The 24,113-nt window shown below is 49.3% G+C and overlaps 1 protein-coding gene across 1 annotated transcript; it reads right to left on the bottom strand.

Moving 5' to 3' along the window:
* Positions 1–7,122: 7,122 nt before the first annotated feature.
* On the bottom strand, positions 7,123–23,362 carry LOC128941696 (serine/threonine-protein kinase PAK 3-like; the record flags this gene model as incomplete). Its single annotated transcript, XM_054283585.1, has 9 exons — positions 7,123–7,191; positions 8,551–8,688; positions 10,037–10,233; positions 10,613–10,712; positions 11,391–11,508; positions 12,152–12,264; positions 16,296–16,628; positions 16,888–17,028; positions 23,240–23,362. Coding segments are annotated over 9 exons (1,332 nt in total), but the record flags the coding sequence as incomplete, so codon positions are not given.
* Between the last annotated feature and the right edge of the window lie 751 nt (positions 23,363–24,113).

Raw genomic sequence — 24,113 nt, 5'->3', positions numbered from 1 at the left:
TCTCAGGATGGCTTGGTTGCTATTGCTGGCATGGCCCCACACACTTGCACGCTTCTTTACACTGTTTTTTGCTGGTTGGGTCCCCTGCAGGGGCTTTTCCCACACTCTCATTCTGGGTTTGGTGTCTGCAGCTCTTCTCAGATCCATCCTTGGAGGAAGGCTCAGGGGCAGGGCCACTCCCGGTGCAGACATGGTGAGGCTCCACAGAGGTGTGACCTTGCAGCCAGCCCACTCCCTTTCCATGGTGATGGGAAGTGCGGGGGACCCAGTGCCAATGGTGGGGTCGATCTCAGGGGACATGTGGCACAGTGCAATGGCTGTGGAATTGCTCTTTAACCCAGAGGGCTTGGAGCGGCTGCATGGCGTGGTGTGCGCAGAGGGGCAGAAGTGCCCACCACGTGCTCTGCTCCCCCAGAGCAGGGCGGTGTGGTGTGCCCACCTGGGTCAGCTGCAGGAGCTTTGGTGGCTGTCATCTCTCCACCTGTCTGGATCGTACAATCGGCGCTGCCAGGTCTCTGGACAACGTTGGTGTCCTCAGCTCGGGCAGCCCCCGGATGGTGTCCGTTTTCCAGGACTCCCCCACTCCCCAGGGCTGTGCTGCTTCCCACGACCACTCTGCATTGGTCAGCCACAGTTCTATTGTAGTGGGACACGTTTTCACAGTGGCCGGGTCCCGCTGACTCCTGTGGCAATGCCGCTCACACCCAGGGTGGAACGAAGAGGCGGCTGCGCTGCTGTCCTTCCCCCTGTGCCCTTCATAATCCATTTTTATAATAAGTTCAGAAGAAGCATCCATGGTTTTATAATACCAATGGCTGCATCATCACCAAATGAGACTGCCTCAAATATATTCTGTCCAACCCTCTCCTAAAAGGGGAAATCTAAAATGTCCCCTTCTGATATGTACAGCTCATGGTTTTTGCACCACATGAATAAAGCTTGTAGAGCTCATTCATTGTGGTTTATCCCTCTTCTCTGGAAGAAGAAAATCAGTACCTTCATTATGGAGTTTTCTGGTCCTGACATCCAAGCTCCCATGGTCTCCTAAGTGGTTCCAGTCCACATAAACAAGGCTAGCAACCTCACTGCACTTTACGCTACTTAGCAAAGTCCTGGGTTTTCACCATATTGGCTCTTTTACCGTTTCCAGCTCCCAGGCTGTATTTCTCCAGTTCCAAACACCAATCCAGGGTCTGATGCCCTTGTAATCTGGTTCCCACACTGTTTCCCAGCTCTCAAGCTGCTTGTAATCCAGTTCTACACCATTTTCCAGCTCTAACGCTGTGTGTCTCCTTTGCTCTGTGCTTCTGAGTTCTTATCACTTTGGGGTTCACCACGTGTTAGGTCACGTGTGGGGGTTGCTGGTGCAGGAGACAGAGATTGCTCAGCCCTGATGTTCATGCGGCACAGAGAGTGTTTATTTCCCTGGCTACTCCTAATACAGAGCATTTGAAAGACCCGGTCTGCATATTCTCATTGGTCTGAACTCCACGCCCCCTCAGGATCTGGCCAGTGAAATGCTTGCAGCTTCCTAAGAGACCTGACTGGGAGAAGCCCCTGGCAGTCAATCCTGGGGCTTGGTAGCAAGCTCATCCATGACATTCGGTAACACCAACCAATGGGGTGCCTTCTTTCTGCTCAGTTCTGTTAGGTCTCAGTTTGGGTTCAGTTATGTCAGGTTGAGATTAAAGGCATAAAAAGGGTGTGATTTTTACAGTAAAATGATCTCCTCTGGATGCATGAGGGGATCCCTGTCGCTTTGTTCCCCACTGCTGCATGCAAATCTGCCTTTTGGGAGTGCTAATTCAATAAATAGTCACTATACATAAACAAAGCTAGGGCTATAATTCTCAAAAAACTTAGAACTGTCTCAAGTTTTGTTTTGTTTGACAGAATACCTGAGGTATGGGGTTGTGGTGGTGTTCACAGAGGTCCCATGACAAGAGAAGAGATGAGAATCTTGACTCCGTGCTTGACGCGATGCTAAATCAAAAGGCGTATTTATTATTTTATGATATATATATATATTATAAAAATGATATATTAGAACTATACTAAAAGAATAGAAGAAAGGGTTTAATCAGAAGGCTTGACAGGAAAGGAATGGAATGAATAACAAAAGACTCAGAGAGTCCAAGCCAGCTGACTGTGATTGGCCATTAATTAGAAACAACCACATGAGACCAATCTAAGATCCACCTGTTGCATTCCACAGCAGCAGATAATTATTGTTGACATTTTGTTCCTGAGGCCTCTTACCTTCTCAGGAGAAAAATCCTGGCCAAGGGACTTTTCAGAAAATATCATGGCTGCATGGGGTAGAGAGTTATATCTTACAGGCTGCCTTAAAAGAAGAGATACTGCAATCTCATGAAATCAGATCAACCAAAGCACTCCCAATCTATTAGTAAGAATTAACAAAGTCTGAACTTACATTTGCTATCTCAAACTTTGTACGTACATCCATCCATACAATACCACTGTGATTAACTACACTGACACACAGGTTTGCATAACTATTATTTTCTCAAATACACTGGAGTATGGTAGGGCAAAAGAAAACATTGATTGCAGTGTCTAAAGACGCTGCATGTGGGTAAATATTCTCTTTGTATTCACAGCTTTAAATAATAATTTACCTTTATCAATAAAGGTATTAAAGGTACTATCAATAAAGGTATTAGAGGTTCCCATCAACTCCACAGATCTCAGAGAGGTATTTGAAGGCTAGGTCTGAAGAAAGAGAGGTATTTCATTAGAAGGTTTCAGTTGCAGAATTTTCTGCCTGAGTGTTTGCCACCTGTCACCTCTGTTTACAGTGTCTATAAAATCATTTTCATGCTGAAAATAACTAACAACTACCTTCCATATTTGTTTATGGTGAGTCACTCATGCCAACTCCTGCTGAAGTCAAGAGCAGATTTCTGAATATAGCAGGAATAGGATTAAACCTAAAAGGTCTACCAGTGCTATCACTGAAATACTAATTTGTGTGTTTTCTTATTTTTGAATCAAAATACAACCATGGCTTTTAATGTTGGGTTTTTGCAGCTGGTATGCAGATGCAATAATCACAGAACTGAAGTCATTTGAGATTACAGAAAGGTTAAAAACTATGCATGGGAAGGTAATAACAGGAATTTCTAACTAATAAAAAATGGTTTGTCCTGCAGCCTTGAGGTCATGTCCTTATACCCTTCCTAAAAGAAAACCTATTCATTGAGCTTGCATCATCATCCCAAAAACATGTTTAAATGAATTGGAACTGTTGATTAGCCCATGTCAATGAGTACCTTCCTTTTTCTTTCTGCTGACTAACTCTGATTCAATTTCAAATCATAAATCTTTCAAGGAAAAAATACACCATGCAGAGGAAACCCCAAGGCATAGGCTTCTATACATGGTATTGCCAATCCCTGGGTGACTGCAGCTCCTGCTGGCTTCCTACATCAGACACAGGGCAACTTCGCTGGCTGCAATATAGACTTTCCTAATACTGGTGACATTTTAAAAATCCAAAGACTGCTTGTTTTAAAAGTCCTAAAAAGAGCATTCTGAGTTCCTGATAGCAAACATAGAGGCACTAATTTGGTTTGGGAGAGAAGGTGTTTGTGCAGTTGGATAACAGCCTGCATGTTGACATGTCTGGGGGGATTTATATGTTTGCACTCCCCTTGTTTGAGGCAATGAGCGCAATGTCACCTGTGCATACCTGACACCATGGTTTAAGACTGTATGCCTTGAAGGTGTAAGGTGCAATGCTTTATTTGTAATCAAAGGGGAAATGTATCTAAACTTGTTAGAATAAACAGTTCCTTTGCAAATAGACTGATCTAGAAACTCTGCCATTTTAAGGAGTAAAATCCCAAGGTTATAAGGAAATTGCACATATGCTTTTCATTGCCTTATAGAATTTTCTTGGACCCGATTTCATTTTTCTGGAACATGACTTGTACACCTGCAAATACATTCAAAGGATCTTGTTAAATTTATTTCAAAGGTATTTCAGACAGCAGGAGTAGCAGTAACATCTTTCATTTCAACAATGCTTGGTTGGTTTCTTTTGTACAAAACCCCTAGGCTACTCATTTCCTTAAAATAGGATTTAATTTATACAGAGATATGTTATTGTTTTAGTCTACAACTGTTACTCAGAATGGAATTTTGCAAAATGAATGCTCACAGCAGTGCTTTGACAATCTTAAGTACTGCAGCATTTTAAAGAGATAGCTGTCTATTCCAATAGATGTGGAATAGAGACCCCAACACCTGTGACTTCCTTTCTCAGTTAAAAAGAAAAGGAATAGAGAAATAGCTGGGTTTTACCTGTGTGTCTGGATATGAAGCCATGTGAGACTTTTGAATGGCTCCACACAAGTTTTTCAAGTTTTCTCAGAGCGTCTGGGTTTCCCAGCCCCAGGACCACCACTGGCCGGTTTTATTGGTTTTGCATGGCTTAAGTTTTGGAGAGGAGGAAAGAGGGCAGCCACCAAAGTGGTATTTCTCTGAGGAGCTGCTACAAGCTGTCTCCGTGCTGGCAAAACCAATCACTGACTGGCTCTGGAAACAGGCCCACTGCTGAACCAATTAGAAAAGCTGGTGACGCCTCTGGGACAACATATTTAAGAGAGGAAAAAAGGTGCAGGAAGCTTTTTCTTTCTTTCTGCCTTCCGAGGGGGGCTGCGGGGACAGCTGAGCCCCTTCCCGGGGGGTCGGGGGCTCTTTGCCATCAGGGCGGCCGGGCCCTGCTGCCGGGGCTCATCCCAGCGCCGCGAGCAGCTGCGGCCAAAGCCGGGAGCGGCCCTGGGGGCAGGAGCAGGAATGGCCCCGCTGCCTGTGCCGGGAGCAGCCCCGGGACCGGTGGCAGGAGAGGCGCCACGGCCGAAACTGAGAGCGGCCAGGGCCGCAGGAGCCCACGCAGCCACCGCCACCTGGGCACGGCCCGCGACACACTTTGCCTGCCAGGCCACCAAGAGCCTGCCGCAGCGCAAACCAAAGGACAGAAACCTTCTTAGCAGGACCACTCTCTTTGTTCTCAAGGCTAAGACAGCCATTTGCATGCATTAATCACTGCACTGGGGGAATAGAAGGCTCAACATTGTCTGGTACAGCTAAAGGAATTCAGCATTTGTTACAATTCAACTTTTTCTCAATACCTTCCTTCTCTGGGAATTGCTCACAAGCATTTCGTCAGTGCACCACAAAAACAAATGCTTTTGCTGATTGAAGCTGCATTGCCTCTTTCCTTCAGAAATTATTGAAGAAAACACAATCTGCCTTCTGAAACCCTTCTGCTCCCTTCTAAATCAATTCACTACCCAAGCACAAGCCTCAGGCTCATCCCTGATTCCCTCTGGGAGATAGGAGGTAATATTTTGCTGCAGCCAAAAAGTTATTAGAATAAAGAATGAAAGTTGTTGCTGCTAGGTGGTGTTAGTTATGGTTTGCATTTGTTCCAGTTATTTTGGTGGGCGTTGCTGTGAGCTGGAAAAGGAGAGGTGTTGAGCCCCAGACCAAAAGGGATGTAGGAGAAGAGGAGAGAGGACAGAAAAGAAGGCTGTCAGAAGGGAACAGAAGTTCCCCAGTACCTAGCTAAAGGGAAAGGGGACAGGGGTGGCCCAGGACTGGGAAAAGCAATAAAAAGCAGCATTATCTTGGCTTGTGTGTATGTTCAGCTCTCAGGAGAAGGAGATACACAGCTGGCTCAGTTGAATCTTTACTAAGAAGGTTCTCTTTTGCTTAAATGACTTTGTCTCCATTTAATTGTATCTAGGAGTTTGTTTATTCTAACACCTCTCTGCCAGCAGCTCAGAGCTGCATTGCACAGCACTTGCTGTGTGCCAGAGAGCACAAAGCAGGCTGGCCTGGTGGGCCTCAATATTTCTGCACAACACTCTGCATCTCACACCTTTGCTCTGGCTCAGTGCAGAACTGCAGGATTGCAGGCGCTTCCTCCCAGAGCTGCGTGAGGCGCTGGCTCCTGCAGATGTGCCCTGCCAAGCTGTCCCTGCCTCACGCTGGCCTTGCTTCCCCTGGCACAAGTGCCGGCCGGGCCTGAAGGAGGCTGCCCTGTGCTCCAGCCTGCCGAGCAGCCCAGCTCCCTGCCCTGGTGCCCAGAGTGCTGCACACACTGCTGACCTTTGCCAGGAGTTGCAGGGCAGCCGGCAGAAGAGGAGGAATCCTCAGGCAGCCCAGCGGCCCTCGGCTGCCCTTGGCCTTTCTCTGCTCCTGGGCACACTCCAGACAGCCAATGCCTCCAGGCTGGGCTGTGCCCAGCACGGCTGCGCTTCCCCTCGGGAGCAGCCAGCTGCCACCTGGGCTCTGAGAGCGGAGGATTCGCCCGCTCCCAGGAACAGGCACCCAGGGCCCGGCTGCTGCCTCTTGCAGCTCCAAGGGCCTCCTTCCAGCCTGCCTCTGCTGGGGCTCTCTTGGGGCTCCACCCCGGGCAAGCCGGGCCTGCTCTCACCTCACAGGCGCTGACAGCTCTGCACCACAGGAGACCTTCCCGAGCACCCTCTCTGATCCTTCTGCTTTCTCCCTTGAGCAAGGCTTTCCTCCAGCCAAAGAGATTGCTTTTCAAGATCGAAATCCAAGTGGCAGAAGCCCAGATGCTCTCGAGTCACAGCTGAAGGCCTGAATCTGCACAGGATGTCTTAGCTGCCCCACTCCTCCTTTGCTTTTTCCTGAAAATGCCATTGCCCTATCTACCTCAACTAGAAGTGTCACAGATGTGCCAAAACCAGCCAGTAGGTGGTATTCCAAAGGCAGTGTGGTCTGGAGAAGATGAATGAAGAAGAGCCTTCCTCACTTATGAAGTCATAAATATGACTTAGCACCCATAAAAAACAACTGGTAATTCAGGAAATGTTGAATTTTCTGAAGGGGTCAGAAGGAGGAGAATCTTCCAAATGAGTTGATGTTTCAGCAACTTTATTTAAATACAACCCTAATCTATAATCCTGTTCTACAAAACTCTTCAACAACCTTACTCTACAATCCTGCTCTAAATTGGTAACAGAGGTAACATCTTGACATGATTGTTACATTCTCATCTCCTAGAGTTAGGGTTAGGGTTATGGTCAGGGTTAGGGTTTTGGGTTAGGGTTTAGGGTTAGGGTCCTTCTTCTTCTTGACTAAGTTGATGAGTTGTGCCAGGATGGATGCTGGCTTGGCTGTTGTTACAAATGGATGCTGTCCACCGGGAAAAAAAAAAAAAACCACAAAGAATAGTGAACCATTACTTTCCAAGCTCAGTGCTTCAGAGACTCAATCAGGATACATCTAGTTCCTAGCAAGACCCAGAAAGAGGAGCAATGGGACCATCGACTCCCCAGTCATGCCCAATGTGCAGGACCTTGCCATCACAGGCAAATGTGGCCCAGAATCCCACTCATGTGTTCATTGTGATATCTTGCTGGGATTTTTGCCCTGCCAGTGCTCTAGAAATGGTGCCTTCTGTCCCTGGGGTTTCTTCCTTTCAGGAAACTCCAATGACTCACATAGGTCCTTGCCTTTGCAAGACAGGTTTTTATTTCCACAGGGAGACAGAGCAGTGTCTACCCTTCCATGCCCTGCCCCTCGTGTGCTGGACGGCACCTTCCTTCCCAGCAGGGCCAGCGCAGTGGCACTGGGTCTTGCAGTTCCCTCTCTGCCACACAACCTGGCAGTAACCCTGGCACAGTTCCCGTCTGCCTGAGCGTGCCAGGCAGCAGATGGGGTTGGGACAAGTCCTTCCCAGCTGGCCCTGTTTGCATGGCAGAAACCTCTAAGGGTGGGCTGGGGGGCACAAACCAGGGCCCCTCAGAGGCTCACAGTGAGTCCCCCACAGCCCCTCCTGCCCACAACCAAATCTTTGACTGCTCAGCTGGGACTGGCTTCCTTGGGTTCCTGCACCACCATTTCATGTGTCTGTACCCTGCATTGCTCTACTTCAGTTATTTTGCCATTAGATAAAACTGAACACCCAACCAAATTGAAAAAGAGGGCAACAGGAACAGAAAACAGAGCATCTCTCCTCTGAGGAAATGCAGAGAGAGGTGGAGTTATTCAGTTTTGTGAAGAACAGGCCCCAGCAGACTTCATTGCCACTTTCCAAGACCTCAGAGTGGTTTTAAATAAAGTGGGGGACATCTTTTTTAACAATGCCAGTTACAATAGGATGTGGGTGAATATTTTTAAACAAAATGAGGATCAAGTCAGAGTAGGTCTAAGGAAGAACTTGTTTACTCGGAGCCTGGTGCCACTCTGGCACAGGTTGCCCCAAGAGCTTGTAGGTGCCTCATCCCTGCAACCATTCTGGCTCAGATGGCAAAGGGCTCTGAGCAACCTGATCTCTTTAAAGATGTCCCTTCTCATTGCAGGACACTTGCACCAGAGGACCTTTACAGGGCCCTGCCAGCCCAGCCCAGTCTAGGATTCCTCAGTGTTTTCATTTGAAGAGCTCCAAGAGTGGAGGTGAGGAGGAAGGGCGCTCATCTGATCCTTGGACTTGAGTGGAGGAGGAGCCCACCCCTCAGAGCCTGTTTCACCTGCAGCCCCTTCACATTTTACCTGCAGGAGCTCCTTGGCAGACCAGCGCTGCTCCTCGTCTCTCTGCAGGCAGCAGCTCAGGAAGTCATGCAGGCAAGGCGAGAATTGGTTGGGCTGCTGCAACTGTGGGGTCCCTTCTGTGGCTATCAGGCGTTGAGCCTGGAGAAAAAAACAAACATGAGGCTCCACCTGCTGCTTTCACGTTTCCAAGGCTCTCCCACATCCTTTTGTTTACCCTCTGTTCTTCAGTGGTAGTTTCTGCCCTGGCAGAGACCCAGAGATAATTTTCCTTTACCAACCAGAAACCCAAACCCCGATGCAGCCACAGCTTTTCCACCATCCCGCAGATCTTGCCTTGGCGGCTGATTTCATTGACTGACCTAGTTAGTGGGAACTACATCAGCAAAAGCACATTTGCTTCTCTGAGAATTCAAACCGGCTTGAGAGGCTTTTTGGAAAAGGGACTGTGCTATAGAAACTCATTCCAAGGGTTAGTACATGAAAGGCACCTCTGCAGTGCTTGTTGGTGCTTTAAGCGCACGTGCCATAGAACAAAACTCATCAAGCTTTTTGTGCTGTTCTTGAAAACAATGAGAATTGGAAGGAAAGTAAGGAAATCCATCAGTTAATCCCCAGGTAAGGAAACAAATATTTACAATCTCATCTTCAACACAGACACATTAAGATGCCTGCACAAATGTATTGGGATGAAAATGCCTGCTTAGGCAAAAAGGAGCCACCTGCAGCTCTGTCTCTCAGCAGTCTGAAAATTGCAGCTTCCCATTTTGCAGCAAAAGAAAAACTGTCATGGTCAGAAGAAGGAGAGGTGCCATGCCTGTGGTCACCCTCTGCTCATTTGGCTACTCAAGTCAATACATTAATGGTAGACCCATCCCAGAAAGTGCCAGGAAACAAATGGCAGGCTCTCCACATCACCAGGCTCTGGCTTGGTGACACAGAGAATGTGCCTTTGGCTAGGAGAGAAACACGGTCGCTGAGTGTTTCAGCAGCACTGCAGAAGAAGCAGAAGAGACTCTGTGGCCTTTACACTCTCATGCCAAGGTTTCAGGCATGTTTCCAAAGTGAGAAGAAACTGCACAGTGGGTTAAGTTCCTTTCTAAAGACCACAGCTTTTGAAAGTTTTTGAAAGTTTTAGAAACTTTGTTGGGTTTGGGTTTCCTTCCTTCATTTCTGGAAAGATACAAGCAGTTCCAAGACGCTTGTTTCCTGTTACTGGGGCCATCTCCACAGACAAAAGAACTGGAATCACTTATAACCCAAAGGAAAGTGTTGCCTGAGAATGGAGTTTGTTTGCATGTGTAAGGCTTGAGTTCCCCCACTGATGTATCCAAATTGACAGCAGATGCTGATGTGCTGCAGGCACATTTTTAGGAGGGGACCTTGGTAGAAGTAGTTCCAGCAGATGGCCATGGGATTTTGTCCAATGGCATGCAGGACAAGGGACAGATAAGAAAGACAGTGGGATCAGTGAGTATTTGCCCCTTACCGAGGTATGACTTTGGTCCCAGTAAGGAGGTTCTTTTTCTACCATTTCAATCCCCGCAATTCCAAAAGACCATATGTCCACTTTGGGGCCATATGGTTGACCTGTGACCACTTCAGGTGCCATCCACCACGGAGTCCCAGCTACCAAGCACGGTCTGCTCTGCTCAGGGGTGAGCTGAGTAGAGAGGCCAAAATCAGCTGAGGAGAAAGCAAAATATTGGTTTTGTTTGAATTCTGTGCAATTAGGAAAGCAGGCAAAAGAATTCCCCAGTAGAAGTTTGCTGGCATTGGCGACTTTAAAAATCCCCATTTTTTACACTGCCTCCAGCAGTGGCTTTTGTTCTTTGGAGTCTTTAGACTTGTAGCTCCCTCCCTCTGGAAGGGGCACACAGAGAGCAAGGCCACTCTTGACTGCTTGTTCCTTGTCCTGCCTCTGTGCACGTTGCAACTGTGCCCTCAGCTCACAGCGGGTGTCCCTGCACTGCCACCAGCACCATTTTTCGGGAGCTGGCTGTCACTCCAAGCAGCCCCACACCCACATCCCTGGAATGCTGCACCTGACCAAGAATATACTGACTCAGCTTGACAGAACCGTTGGTTCTGAGAAGGATGTTGTCGCTCTTCACATCTCGATGGATCACATGGTTTGAGTGAAGAAAATGCAGTCCTTGCAGGCACTGAGAGAGAAAACAGAAAGAGGAGGGCAAAAAGTGTTGTGATTTCAGCACACAAGAAAGGCAACAAAGAATCTAAAAGATTCCCTCTGCAGGGGAATGGGCAGTAATGGCAGAACACAGTGCCACTGTGAGGACGAGTTTGCTGCTCCAACACTTGCAGAGCAGGACCTTTCTGAGGAAAGGCATGTCAGCTTTTGAAAGAGCAACAGCACCTGCTCTTTGTCCCCTGCAAACCAGCCGGGATGACTGCTGCTGCAGTGGACATTGCTCAGAAGCAAAGAGCATTTTGGCTGCACTCCTGTCCTTTTTAGCTGAGGACTGAGAGAAACGAGTCTCTCTTTTTTTTCTTTGCTGTTTCTTTCAAATCCTGCCACCAGCACCTTTGCTTTCACCGGAAAGGGATGCAGTGAAGACAGGCAAAAGTTTAGGGAAGCAAGATGGAGAACAGCAAATACAAGAGACAGAGCGAGAGTACAACAGCTGGAGAGAAGAGTACTGGCACTGAGTACAGGGAGTGCAGGGGCACTGGCAGGCCTTTCACTTGAGATGCTTTTACTTGCCCATAGCATACCAGTCACACAGAAACCAAGCTTGGCACATGAAATCACTCCTGATCTGAGCCCCTGTTTCCCAGACAATCCTGCCCAAGCCCTTGGAAACACAGATGGGATTGCTGACCTCCCGACTGATGGCTGCAATGTGATATTCAGACAGGCAGGTCTTGTAGATGATATCACTCAGAGCGCCTCCATCCATGTACTCCATAACCAGCCAGAGTTCCTCGCCCACAAGGTAGCTGAAAGAAGGAAACAAGGGCATGGAGATAAAAATGCATGGCTACCTTAACTTTTTACTTGCCATTTTCTTGTTTCCAGGTTGCTCTGTGACTAGGACAGAATCAAAGGAATAGAGAATCTGCAGACTGTGCAGTCTGGAGGAGAAAGGCACAGCTGTGAAATAGGAGATGTCTTAGATGGCCAGCAAGTGAAAAATGCAGTTTAGCAACAGCCCAGATAAAAATTCTGTCAGGCATGGTGTTTCTGGAAATAAGCACATAGTATTCCTGGCATGCACAGCAATGGCAAAGAGGGGCAACAATCTAAGAGAAATCTACTTTAGGGTGGTTCATCAGCATTTAAGAGTCTTTAAAATTCCTCCCAAAAAAATGTAGAGGCAGTGGACTTTGAGTGTATTGACTTAGGAAGATACAGCTGATCCAGGTTTTGAATAAGTTTGGAATAATTTTCAAACGATGAGTGGCAGGGAAAACTCATGCAGACAAGATGCACTCTCTTCTCATCCATTGGAGATGAGTAAAGAAATATGAATACATAAAAATTAACAGCTCTACTTTCTGCCACTAACCCAAGTAGGTTTTTAACCTCTCATGTTTGCTGTATGTAAATGCACATCCATGGGATAACACCATGACTTCTCACCTGTCTAAATATTTCACAACATTGGGACTCCTACACCTCTCCATGATCCTTATTTCATTAATGATTAGTTCCTTCCTCCTCAGTCCTTGAAGATTTATTTTTTTTATGGCCACCTAAAATGACATTGAAAATGAGTAACTTGAGCAGTTGGTGGCACGAGACTACAACACACATGGAGAGAGTGATTTTGCAATGACACAGCTGAGCTGTGCCGAACTGCCTTGTGATTCGGCACTGCAGTAATTAGGAACTGACATTTCCAACAGCCCATTTCTCTGCTCCCTTGGGGGCCAGTTAGAGGATACGTGGGGCCGCTGGCATTTTGCCTTGTCCACTTGGTAACAGTGATGTCTCAGCTACCACTGACAAACCTCTAACCACACTCTCTGCTGCTTTGTTTGGGATTCAGAAGTAATGCATGCCTTATTACTGTGTGGATACATCTTGGGCTATGGGCAGGGCTTAGGGCTTTTAGGGCACCTTGCAGATCTCTCCCTACGTGCAGTTCCCAAGTGCAGCACTGCAGGTGGCTAAGGAACTGCCAGTAACTTTCAGATGGATTTGCTGACAGTCAGAAAGGAGAATTCAGGACTCTGAAGCTGTAGCCCCAAAGAGAAGTGAGGTGCTCTAAGGCACCACCTCTGTTTTAGCAATGGAGAGTGAGTGAGCACGTCCTTCTCTGAAAGGAATCGCTGCCCTCCGTGCCTTCCTTCTGGCAGCTGAGGAGGACAAAGTCCCAAATGTATTTTGCAGGCAGGAACCAGTTTGTGCTTCTTGTCCCTTTTCAGCACAACTCTACCCAAAGCTCCAGCCACAGCCCGCACCAGAGGGGAAAGCCCCTCAAGAGCAGCAGAGTCTGCAGGGGCTGTTGACATTTACCTCTCTCCCTGTGGCATTGTTGAGTGCTCTGACCACATCTCCAAAACCCCTAGAAACAAAAAAGAAGAAGAGAAATGAGAAGCCATTTAGATCTTTCAGTGAAAGCCAGCCCACACAGGAGATGTGTGCTGTAAATGCCTAAAGCCTGCAGGATGCAGGAGGGCTCTGCCAGAAAGCAGATGATGCATTTTCCTCTCAAGTGCATGGGCACTGGACTTGTTCCTGAAGCGTTGGGGTTCAACTTCTAAAGAGAGATTCTTCTTTTGTCTTGGGTTTCACTTTCTAAACTGTGTGGTTCCTATCCTGACCACAGAGTATTTCCTTCTGCAAACCAGGGGAAATAAATGTTCCTGGGAACTGTTATCTTAAAGCTTTGATCGGGTAGGTTGCTCTTTCAGGCAAGCAAGATTCTTCTCTTTTCATTAGTGTGCCAGTATGATTTTGAGACATACAAAAAATGCTAAAGAAATTAACACAGAGCTATCCCACACTTGAGAGACAAGGAGATCTTCCAGGTCCTGTTCCTTGATGCAGGCAAGACCTTGGCAGCATGGAAGTATCTCTGACGATGCCTTCTGAGCCCACTCAGAAATTCTGAGCACCACTGATAGATGGGACAATCTGTCCCCAGTGTGTGAACATCTTTGCAGCTGGCCGGACTTCACACTGGATAGATATTCCACCAGCAAAACACCTGGCCTGTGGTTCAGTAGAAGTGACTGTGGTTGGACTCACCCGCTGCCAATATGCCCCAGTTCGGTGTATTTTATCATGGGATGTATCTGGTTCACCATTCTCCCTGAGGGAAATAAAATGCATTAGCTGACTTTAAAGCAGAGATCCCAGCTTCCAGGAGATACAAAAGGCAGCCCCACTGTCTGGGGCTCTCAGCCCTTTGTGGTCAGCTCGGTAACAACAACCAGAACAGCAACAGGACAGGCAGCCGTGCAGTGCAGATGGCTGGCACAGAGGCTGATTTTGTACAGTCCCTTGAAGAGTTCTCTTGACAGGAAACAAAGCACGGGGAGATGCAATTCCAGGAGAGAAAGACATCTTCCCCACCTTTCAGCAGTTTGCCAAACCAGGGCAGCTCAAACTATAACCAATCCCAATGGGGCTTTCAGCATCAGGACCCTGACCTCTTTATGAGCAGGCTGAGCTCCAAGATGCCCCTCTCCCAGCTAGGGAAGGCTCCAGCCTCTGCAGTCCCCTCCAGCCCTCAGGGACAGGGCAGCTAGCACAACAAGGCTGGCAAAGCCCAAGCATGAGCACTGACAAGCAGTGGGAAGAAGCCACAGCCAGCCTGAGCCCTGTACAAGCTGTTGCCCTCATTCAGGACACAAGAGGATGGGCCTTGAGATCAGCCACACCAAGGTGCGGATCAGTGCCCTTTTGGTCCCAACAGGTGATGGTAGACACAGAATCCCCTGGGCTCTGGTCTCAGCCCCACCAGGTCTTATCTGAGAGCACAGCACTGGCAGCTGTTACGGGCAAGAGGCAGATTCATTGGGTTGTGCTGCAGAATCACAAAGGGCTTGATGTGTTTTCCTAGAGACTGATCTGAGCAGGGCTTGGGTCAATGGCTAGGATTCTAACAGTCATGGGAAAGAGTGGGAATCAGGTATGGAAAAGTGCCATGGATCTGAGGAATATACCATGGCTGGGCTGGAGGCTCTCTCCTGACAAGTGCCTGCAGTACAGTTTTATCTGATCATGCCACTTGGATGTGTCTCTTGGACACATCTTGATAAGCATAAAACTAGAAGATTAAATAAAAGTTGTTAGAAAAGTGTTGAGTTTTTCTTTAGGGGCACATGGAAAACACTTCCTGCTCTCAATTTGTCATGTAACCTAATGTTCTTTCAAAATAGATCATATTGACAAAAAGATAGCATTCTCATGAAAATAAACTGCAGCAACACAAAATCAGTGGTAACAGTAACAGTCATAAAAATGCCATCAGTAAGATTGGGGACAGAAGGGCTCTTTCAGGCTGGAGAAAAACCAACTCCACCAAAAAAGCCCCATAAACCATCAAAACAAAAAAACCCTAAACCACAACAAATAAACCCCACAGAAACAAAAAACAAAAGGCCCCTACAAAAATTAAACACAAAAACACCCCCCCCCCCCCAAAAAAAATCCCCAACCAAAAAGACAAAACTCCAAAGCCAATCCATTTCTGTGAAGTTGTTTTGCTCTGATGACTGGTTGGAAGTCAGGAGTCTAAGGAGAATTTAGGAAGCTGAAAATTCTGTGCAGTTTGGCCATGAGCACACAGGACTCGCCTAGATCATTTGCAAGGTCACAGGCTTCTGCTGATCCAAGAACAATCCCTGCTTCAGCCTTTAGCAGAGAGGGAAGCTCAGGCAAACCCAAGCCAGTCCAAGGTGCCCTCAGAGGCAGCAGGAACACCCAGAGCGCTCTCTCGCTGCCTCGGAGCAATGCCAGCACTTCCTCTGGGGAGTCCGAAATGGCCCTGTGACACTCAACTCAGGAGGAGCATTTGGTACAGCTCTGCTGACACCTGCACACAACACACTGTCCCTCAGACAAGCAACACCCCAGACATACCCAGCATCTCCAGGTACTTCTCCTCGGTCTGCTGTTTTGGAGAGTTTAAGGAACTGCCCGAGCTCAAGTTCCCTGGTTTGAGAGAAGAGCTTCCTCGAGGTGATGCTGCTGCGACAGCAGGTTCAGAGCCCATGATGTGCTGGACCTGGAGCACTTCTGGTGGACACTGTTCCTGTGCCTCACTCCTGACTTGGGGTCCTTCATTGCCAGATATTCGCTGGAAGTCTTCACAGGCTGCCTGGTGAGATGTCAGCACTTGCACCTCAAATGAAACAGAACAAAGCAGTCAGACACTACAGCTTGTCCCTGTCAGCCAGGAGTCATTAACTGTGAGGAAAGGCAAAGAACAGATTGACAAGGGATACAGACAGCTTGTTTCAATCCTCCATCTGGATCACCACGTTCTACTGTAAAAACACCTCAAGAAAGAAGGGGAGAGCAGGAACAGGCCAGCAGGAATCAATTTGGATGACTGCTGGCCAAAGGGCCAAAGGACGAGTTTCATTGTCCAGGGCAGCAGTTAAGACTCCGCACAACAGGAAATGTCCTTCAGAGTGACTGTGATACCCACTACAGCAGGATGGCACTCAGAGGCATGGCCCCACTCCCTGCTGCTCTGCAGTGTCAAAGGCAAGAAGGGCAGAAACCACCAGTTTGGTGACTGCAGTGACTGCATCCCTCTTTTACTCACTTGGTCTTCTAGAGCCTGAGGGAGGCAATTAAGTTTCTCTCTGACGCTTTTCATTTCTTCCTCCAGCCTCTTCTCTCTTGCCTTGTTGGTAGCCTCAGAGTCCTGCAGCTCTGCCTGCACGTGTCCCTTGATAGACTGTAAACAAGAAAGGAGAGGGCATTTCATGAGTGGAGTGGCTGCCACTCTTTCACTCACCTGGTTTTGTTGATCGCCCCTCTGCTGATGGAGATTCTCCTCTTGAATTCTTCCCATGTCTTCCTTGTTCCTCCTCTTCACTGTCATGATGGCACTCTGAGCTTGGGGCAGCTCTGCTTGTGGCTCTGCCTTGATGTTCTGTGCACACAAATGCAGAGCAAGTGACTGGGAGCTGCCATCAGGCTCAGCTTTTTCCTCTTGCAGCCTCAAAATCACATTTATGCAGCCACTTCTTTCTGCTTCCCTCCCCACATCTGCTTCCAATGTAACCCTCCTGTCCCAGGGCTGATCTCTGCAGATTCCAAGGCTCTGTGCTTCCAGTGCCTGTGGGATTCCTGGCCTCCTCAGTCCCAAGAGCTCTGGTTTATGCCCCTCTTCCTGCCCTTTCTTCTGTCACCTGGCCAGTCAGGCTTACCTGTGCCTCTTCCACCTGCTGCCTGAGCTGCCCTTCCTGCTCTCGGGCTGGGAACAGCTCTCCCTGAGTCTGGCATGGCATCTCTGATGAAGCAGTCTGCTCCTGCTCTCCCTCTAGAAGCACCTGCACAGAAAGCAGGAGAAGATGGGTTTCAACTTTCCATATGACATTTGTGGGCCAAGACTCAAAGACTGCTGGGCTCATACGTTCCCAAAGCACTGTGCTGCTGCTCTGCTGGGTCATTCTCTGTTTGAGTGGAGGCACAGATTCCAAAGTGGACCTAGCCCTACAATCAGGGGCCATCTAGAAATTAAGCTCCAGACTCTCAGGCAGCTGACAGGGAAGGTGTGGCATTTCTCAAGGGTCTGGTGAGGGCCTCCCTCTGCTTCTGCCATGTCCTGTTTGTCTTTCAGTAGTGACTGACTCCTGTCCCACAGCTCCTGCCTGGCTCTGCAGGTGGCTTCCTGGGTGAGCTCAGCCCTTCTGGAGTTCTCTTCAGGCCTGCAGCAGCATTCTTGCCTTTTTGACATTCACACTCTTGTTAGAAAACCTGGTCATTCAGGAAATGAGGATGTGTGCAGAGATCTCTGATGGAGGTCACAGAGCATCTATGGCCATCTCAGTATATGGAGGAGGACCAAGGTGTTTCTTCTCGCTCTTTTGTCAACTGAGAATTCTGACCAGCATTAACAGAGACTCTCCTAAGGCCCCCTTAATGAATGCACTTACACAGCCCTGGGGATGCCAGTGAGGGAAATCATGTGTCATGTAATGCATGGCATGTATGACCAGAGTCACCAAACACTACCTAAACATTGAATTGTTCCACCTCTCTAGGACAGGCAGAAATTTAAAGAATTAACTGAGGACTTCAGGGCGTTAGAGGCCAGAGGAGGAAAACAACTCTGAGGGGAAAAAACCACCATATCTGGAGAGGGAAGCATCGCTGCCTGCTCAAAATCAGTTAAGGAAACATGTCTCTAATCCTCTCCTGAGAGAAATGCTTTAGGCAACCTTTGCACATCCAACTGCCTTGGACCAGAGCCAGGAAGATTCAATTATGTAAATGTTACATAGATAGATAGGTAGGAAGATAGACAGATAGATCTCACTACTAGAATCTCCCTTTACTGTTCTCTCTGTTGCTACACACATCAAAACTTGGTAGCCAGTGTCCTGACCAGCAGCAATTCTGGGATTTCTCTCCTGTTGCTCAAAAACCCACACTCTTGGGAAATCTGGAGTGTGCAGGTTCTTATGGAAAGGGATCAGACACCCCCCCCCCCCCCCCCCCCCGCCCCAGATCATTGCATTGGGAGCTTCTCTCTTTGTGCATCTCTGCTTGGGCAACTTCTCTTGGACATGACCACAAAGATGGTGCTAAAGTAGCTGGAATTACAAGTCCAGCTCAGCCCCTCCCAGCTCCTGTGATCTCTAAGGGGCAGCTGGAGTGCAAGGCCATTGATCTCCTCCTCAATTCCCAAACATAACACACGGTGATTCCTGGGGCTGTAGAAAGTCATAGGCATTATTAAACTAAAAGTGATCATTAAGGCCAAGAAAGAAGGTCAGGAAACACAAAAGATCCATCTCAATCAATATACAAAAAGGGTGTGGAATGCCTTGATAAGAGCAGAAAGGATTGTGCAGAAGCAACCTGGCTTGCTGGAAAAACAAGAAAAGGAACAGGACTTGTCCTCCTTGGAAAACTGTAAACTACAAGACAGAATTGTCAGCCACACCAGTGTCCAAAGCACAGGGATAAAAGAGGGCATATTTTGCAGGGAAACAGCCCTTGTGCTGAGCACTGTAATGTAGGGATCGATGGAAGTCTCCTTGAAGGTCATGCACAAGGCTCCCATTGTCCAGGCTAAAGCTCCCTCAGCACCTCCTCCCTGGCCTTGTGCTGCACCCCCTTGCCCAGCTCCCCTGTCCTTCTGTGCACACGCTGCAGCCCCTCCATGACTCTCTGCTTCCCAGGGCCCACAAGTGCACACAGCACTCCAGCAGTGGCCGCGGCGCTGCCCAGCACAGGGCCACGCTCACTGCCCCGCTCCTGCTGCCCCGCTGCTGCTGACACAGGCCACCATGCCCTTGACCTTCTTGGCCCCCTGGCCACACGCGGCCTCATCTTCAGCTGCTCAAGGCCGCCAGCCCTGCGTCCTTTTGGCCCACGCTGCTCCCCAGCCACAAAGGTGCCATTTTAACCTCAGATACAGCAGGCACCTTTGCAAGATGGGCTTCCTCTTCCGAGCAACACAAGACAGCACTCAAGGACTTACAGCCTCACCCCCACTCTAGGCTGCAAGGCACTTGCCAAACCTTCAGACTGCACCAAAATATGCACCAACAGAAACTGGAGTCTTCTCCTTTTGGCCTCACTAGAAGGCTTCGCAACTCCACACTTTGTTTCTTTGGCTGCGCGGGACAGGGATGGCCTGCCACAGCTGCATGGACCACACAATTCTCCTGCTGCAGCTTATCAAAAGCCAAAAGACAGCTGGCTCACATTAGACTGTACAAGTGAAGAACCACTCCAAGAAAGTGCAGACCGCTTGCACAAGCCAAACACACCTTTCCAAAAAGGGAAAACAAACAAACCAAGGCCTGGCACCTCCAGCACTCCCTCCTTTGCCCTTGGCCATAGCAGCACAGAAGCCAAGAGATAGAGCTTCCCTGAGCCAAGCAGCCAGATGCTCTCCCAGAGGCACCAGCCCTTTGCTGCCTCAATGGGACAGGTCAGAGGCCAAGTTCTGTGGTCGCTGCCTGGAGGAAATCCCGAGTTCCTGGCAGGACTCCAGCACCCAGCATCCTCAGCCTGCAACAGCAAAGCGCTGGCTGCTCCAAAACTTGCAGCTCTGCCTTGCACTAAAGACAGCACCACACACAACTGGCACTTACAGCATCAGAATATCCAGGATCCGGTGTGAGCACTGATGGAGGCCGGCGGTCATCCACCTCAGTTTTCTCCTCTTTGGCTTCTTCTCCAGGAGCAGCGGGAGCCAGGGGAGAGACGGCTCTTGGTTCTGTCATCTGTGGCAGGAGACAAGCACGAGGGAGAGGCCATTTCCTATCATGTAGAACCTCATTTCTTTTTACATCTACCACCATATCTTCTAAGGAAAAGTCATAACATTTCATAGCGACAGAGGGCTTCTAAGTCACAGCCACCAAATTTAAATGGGCCAATTCAACAGAACTCTTGACGGATATGAAGTGGTTTCTCCTGCCTGGCTGCTATCAGCAAGCAAGGTTGTCTCGGCAAAACGGAGCTTTTAGCACTTGAAAGCACTGACGTGGAAACGTAGGAATGCCACAGCAACGCCTTTGCTACTGCTGCTGCAGATGTGGAAAACCAAAACAGGATCAGAATCCCATCCAGGGCTGGGAAAAGCAGGAAATGCTGTGCAGAAGCATCTTTGCTTGCTGGAAAAACAGGAGAAGGAACAGGCCTTCTCCTCCTAGCAAGTCAAGGAGCCAACCAACCACAAGATGGAAGTGTCACCCGCTCCAGTGTCTAAAGCCCTTGGATGCAGTGAGGAGATGTTTGGCACTGAAACAGCCCTTGTGCTGAGCACCGTCATGCAGGGATTGATGGAAGTCTGCCTGAAGGTGCCTCAAGTGCCTCCCATTGTCCAGGCTAAAGCTCCCTCAGCACCTCCTCCCTGGCCTTGTGCTGCACCCCCTTGCCCAGCTCCCCTGTCCTTCTGTGCACACGCTGCAGCCCCTCCATGACTCTCTGCTTCCCAGGGCCCACAAGTGCACACAGCACTCCAGCTGTGGCCGCAGCGCTGCCCAGCACAGGGCCACGCTCACTGCCCCGCTCCTGCTGCCCCGCTGCTGCTGACACAGGCCACCATGCCCTTGGCCTTCTTGGCCCCCTGGCCACACGCGGCCTCATCTTCAGCTGCTCAAGGCCGCCAGCCCTGCGTCCTTTTGGCCCACGCAGCTCCCCAGCCACAAGGGTGCCATTTTATCCTCTGATACAGCAGGCACCTTTGCAAGATGGTCTCCCTCTTCCAAGCAACACAAGACAGCACTCAAGGACTTGCAGCTTCACCCCCACTCTAGGATCCAAGGCACTTGCCCAAGTCGCAGACTTAGGCACAAAACAGATCAGGAGAAACTTGCCCTTTCTTTTGTTTGCACCTTCTCAAAAGCCAAAAGGCCATTGGGCCAACAGTAACTCAACAAGTGAAGAACAACTCAAGAAAACTGCAGAAGATTTCCACAAGCCAAAGACACCTTTCCAAAAGGGAAAACAAACCAACAAAGACTTTTGTCCTCCAGCAGTACCACATGTGCCCTTGGCCCTAACTCTGCGCACGCCCAGAGATGGAGCTTCCCTGAGCCAAGAAGCCAGAAGCTCCGCTGGAGCCCCCAGCTCTGAACTGCCCCAACAAGACAGGTCAAAGATCAATTTCTAGCTGTCACTGCCTGCAGGAAAAGGCCACATCCTGCAGGACTCCAGCACTCAGCATCCTTGGCCAGACACAGCAAGTGCTGGCTTCTCAGAAACTTGCACCTCTGCCTTGCACTAAAGACAGCACCCCCCACAACAGGAACTTACTCTCTTAAAAATATGAGCAGGCTGTGGTGTGACTACGGCTGGACAGAGTTGGTGGTCGTCTTCCTCATTTTCCTCCTCTCTGGCTTCTTCAGCAATAGCAGAGAGAGCCAGGGGAAAAATGGCTCTTCCTCTTGCCACCTGTAGCAAGAGAGGATCATAGGGACAGGCTGTTACCTAACGCTTATAACCTCATAGCTGCTAAAATCCCCTGACAAAACTTCTAAAGACAACTCATAAACTTTGTAACAATCTCATTCGAAGTCACTCCAACCAGATTGAAATGGGAACTTTCAACCGAACTGTATAATGCTATCACTTCAATATAACTCCTTGGCTGCTATTTGTAAGCAATCTTCTCTCTGCAAAAGGGAGCTTTCAGTTCTTGAAAGCTCTGAAAGGGAAAACTAGGAAAGAGCCAGCATGACTCTTTGCTCCTGCTCCACACGACATAGAAACCCAGAAAGGGTTCAGAATGATTTTCAGTATTTCAAGGCTCAGAAAACAGTTCTGCAGAAGCCTACTATCTTGCTGGAAAAAAAGAAAAGGAACAGGACTTGTCCTCCTTAGAAAGCTACAAAACATAAGATGGAAGTGTCACCCGCTCCAGTGTCTAAAGCCCTTGGATGCAGTGAGGAGATGTTTGGCACTGAAACAGCCCTTGTGCTGAGCACCGTCATGCAGGGATTGATGGAAGTCTGCCTGAAGGTGCCTCAAGTGCCCCCCATTGTCCAGGCTAAAGCTCCCTCAGCACCTCCTCCCTGGCCTTGTGCTGCACCCCCTTGCCCAGCTCCCCTGTCCTTCTGTGCACACGCTGCAGCCCCTCCATGACTCTCTGCTTCCCAGGGCCCACAAGTGCACACAGCACTCCAGCTGTGGCCGCAGCGCTGCCCAGCACAGGGCCACGCTCACTGCCCCGCTCCTGCTGCCCCGCTGCTGCTGACACAGGCCACCATGCCCTTGACCTTCTTGGCCCCCTGGCCACACGCGGCCTCATCTTCAGCTGCTCAAGGCCGCCAGCCCTGCGTCCTTTTGGCCCACGCTGCTCCCCAGCCACAAAGGTGCCATTTTAACCTCAGATACAGCAGGCACCTTTGCAAGATGGGCTTCCTCTTCCGAGCAACACAAGACAGCACTCAAGGACTTACAGCCTCACCCCCACTCTAGGCTGCAAGGCACTTGCCAAACCTTCAGACTGCACCAAAATATGCACCAACAGAAACTGGCGTCTTCTCCTTTTGGCCTCACTAGAAGGCTTCGCAACTCCACACTTTGTTTCTTTGGCTGCGCGGGACAGGGATGGCCTGCCACAGCTGCATGGACCACACAATTCTCCTGCTGCAGCTTATCAAAAGCCAAAAGACAGCTGGCTCACATTAGACTGTACAAGTGAAGAACCACTCCAAGAAAGTGCAGACCGCTTGCACAAGCCAAACACACCTTTCCAAAAAGGGAAAACAAACAAACCAAGGCCTGGCACCTCCAGCACTCCCTCCTTTGCCCTTGGCCATAGCAGCACAGAAGCCAAGAGATAGAGCTTCCCTGAGCCAAGCAGCCAGATGCTCTCCCAGAGGCACCAGCCCTTTGCTGCCTCAATGGGACAGGTCAGAGGCCAAGTTCTGTGGTCGCTGCCTGGAGGAAATCCCGAGTTCCTGGCAGGACTCCAGCACCCAGCATCCTCAGCCTGCAACAGCAAAGTGCTGGCTGCTCCAAAACTTGCAGCTCTGCCTTGCACTAAAGACAGCACCACACACAACTGGCACTTACAGCATCAGAATATCCAGGATCCGGTGTGAGCACTGATGGAGGCCGGCGGTCATCCACCTCAGTTTTCTCCTCTTTGGCTTCTTCTCCAGGAGCAGCGGGAGCCAGGGGAGAGACGGCTCTTGGTTCTGTCATCTGTGGCAGGAGACAAGCACGAGGGAGAGGCCATTTCCTATCATGTAGAACCTCATTTCTTTTTACATCTACCACCATATCTTCTAAGGAAAAGTCATAACATTTCATAGCGACAGAGGGCTTCTAAGTCACAGCCACCAAATTTAAATGGGCCAATTCAACAGAACTCTTGACGGATATGAAGTGGTTTCTCCTGCCTGGCTGCTATCAGCAAGCAAGGTTGTCTCGGCAAAATGGAGCTTTTAGCACTTGAAAGCGCTGACGTGGAAACGTAGGAATGCCACAGCAACGCCTTTGCTACTGCTGCTGCAGATGTGGAAAACCAAAACAGGATCAGAATCCCATCCAGGGCTGGGAAAAGCAGGAAATGCTGTGCAGAAGCATCTTTGCTTGCTGGAAAAACAGGAGAAGGAACAGGCCTTCTCCTCCTAGCAAGTCAAGGAGCCAACCAACCACAAGATGGAAGTGTCACCCGCTCCAGTGTCTAAAGCCCTTGGATGCAGTGAGGAGATGTTTGGCACTGAAACAGCCCTTGTGCTGAGCACCGTCATGCAGGGATTGATGGAAGTCTGCCTGAAGGTGCCTCAAGTGCCTCCCATTGTCCAGGCTAAAGCTCCCTCAGCACCTCCTCCCTGGCCTTGTGCTGCACCCCCTTGCCCAGCTCCCCTGTCCTTCTGTGCACACGCTGCAGCCCCTCCATGACTCTTTGCTTCCCAGGGCCCACAAGTGCACACAGCACTCC

This window comes from Melozone crissalis, unplaced genomic scaffold (assembly GCF_028551555.1).
Source record: "Melozone crissalis strain CALT ecotype California unplaced genomic scaffold, PUWL_Pcris_2 ptg000036l_1, whole genome shotgun sequence".
Classification (NCBI taxonomy): domain Eukaryota; kingdom Metazoa; phylum Chordata; class Aves; order Passeriformes; family Passerellidae; genus Melozone; species Melozone crissalis.
The sequence above is the reverse complement of the archived record's forward strand: the minus strand, read 5'-3'. Positions and strand labels throughout refer to the sequence as shown.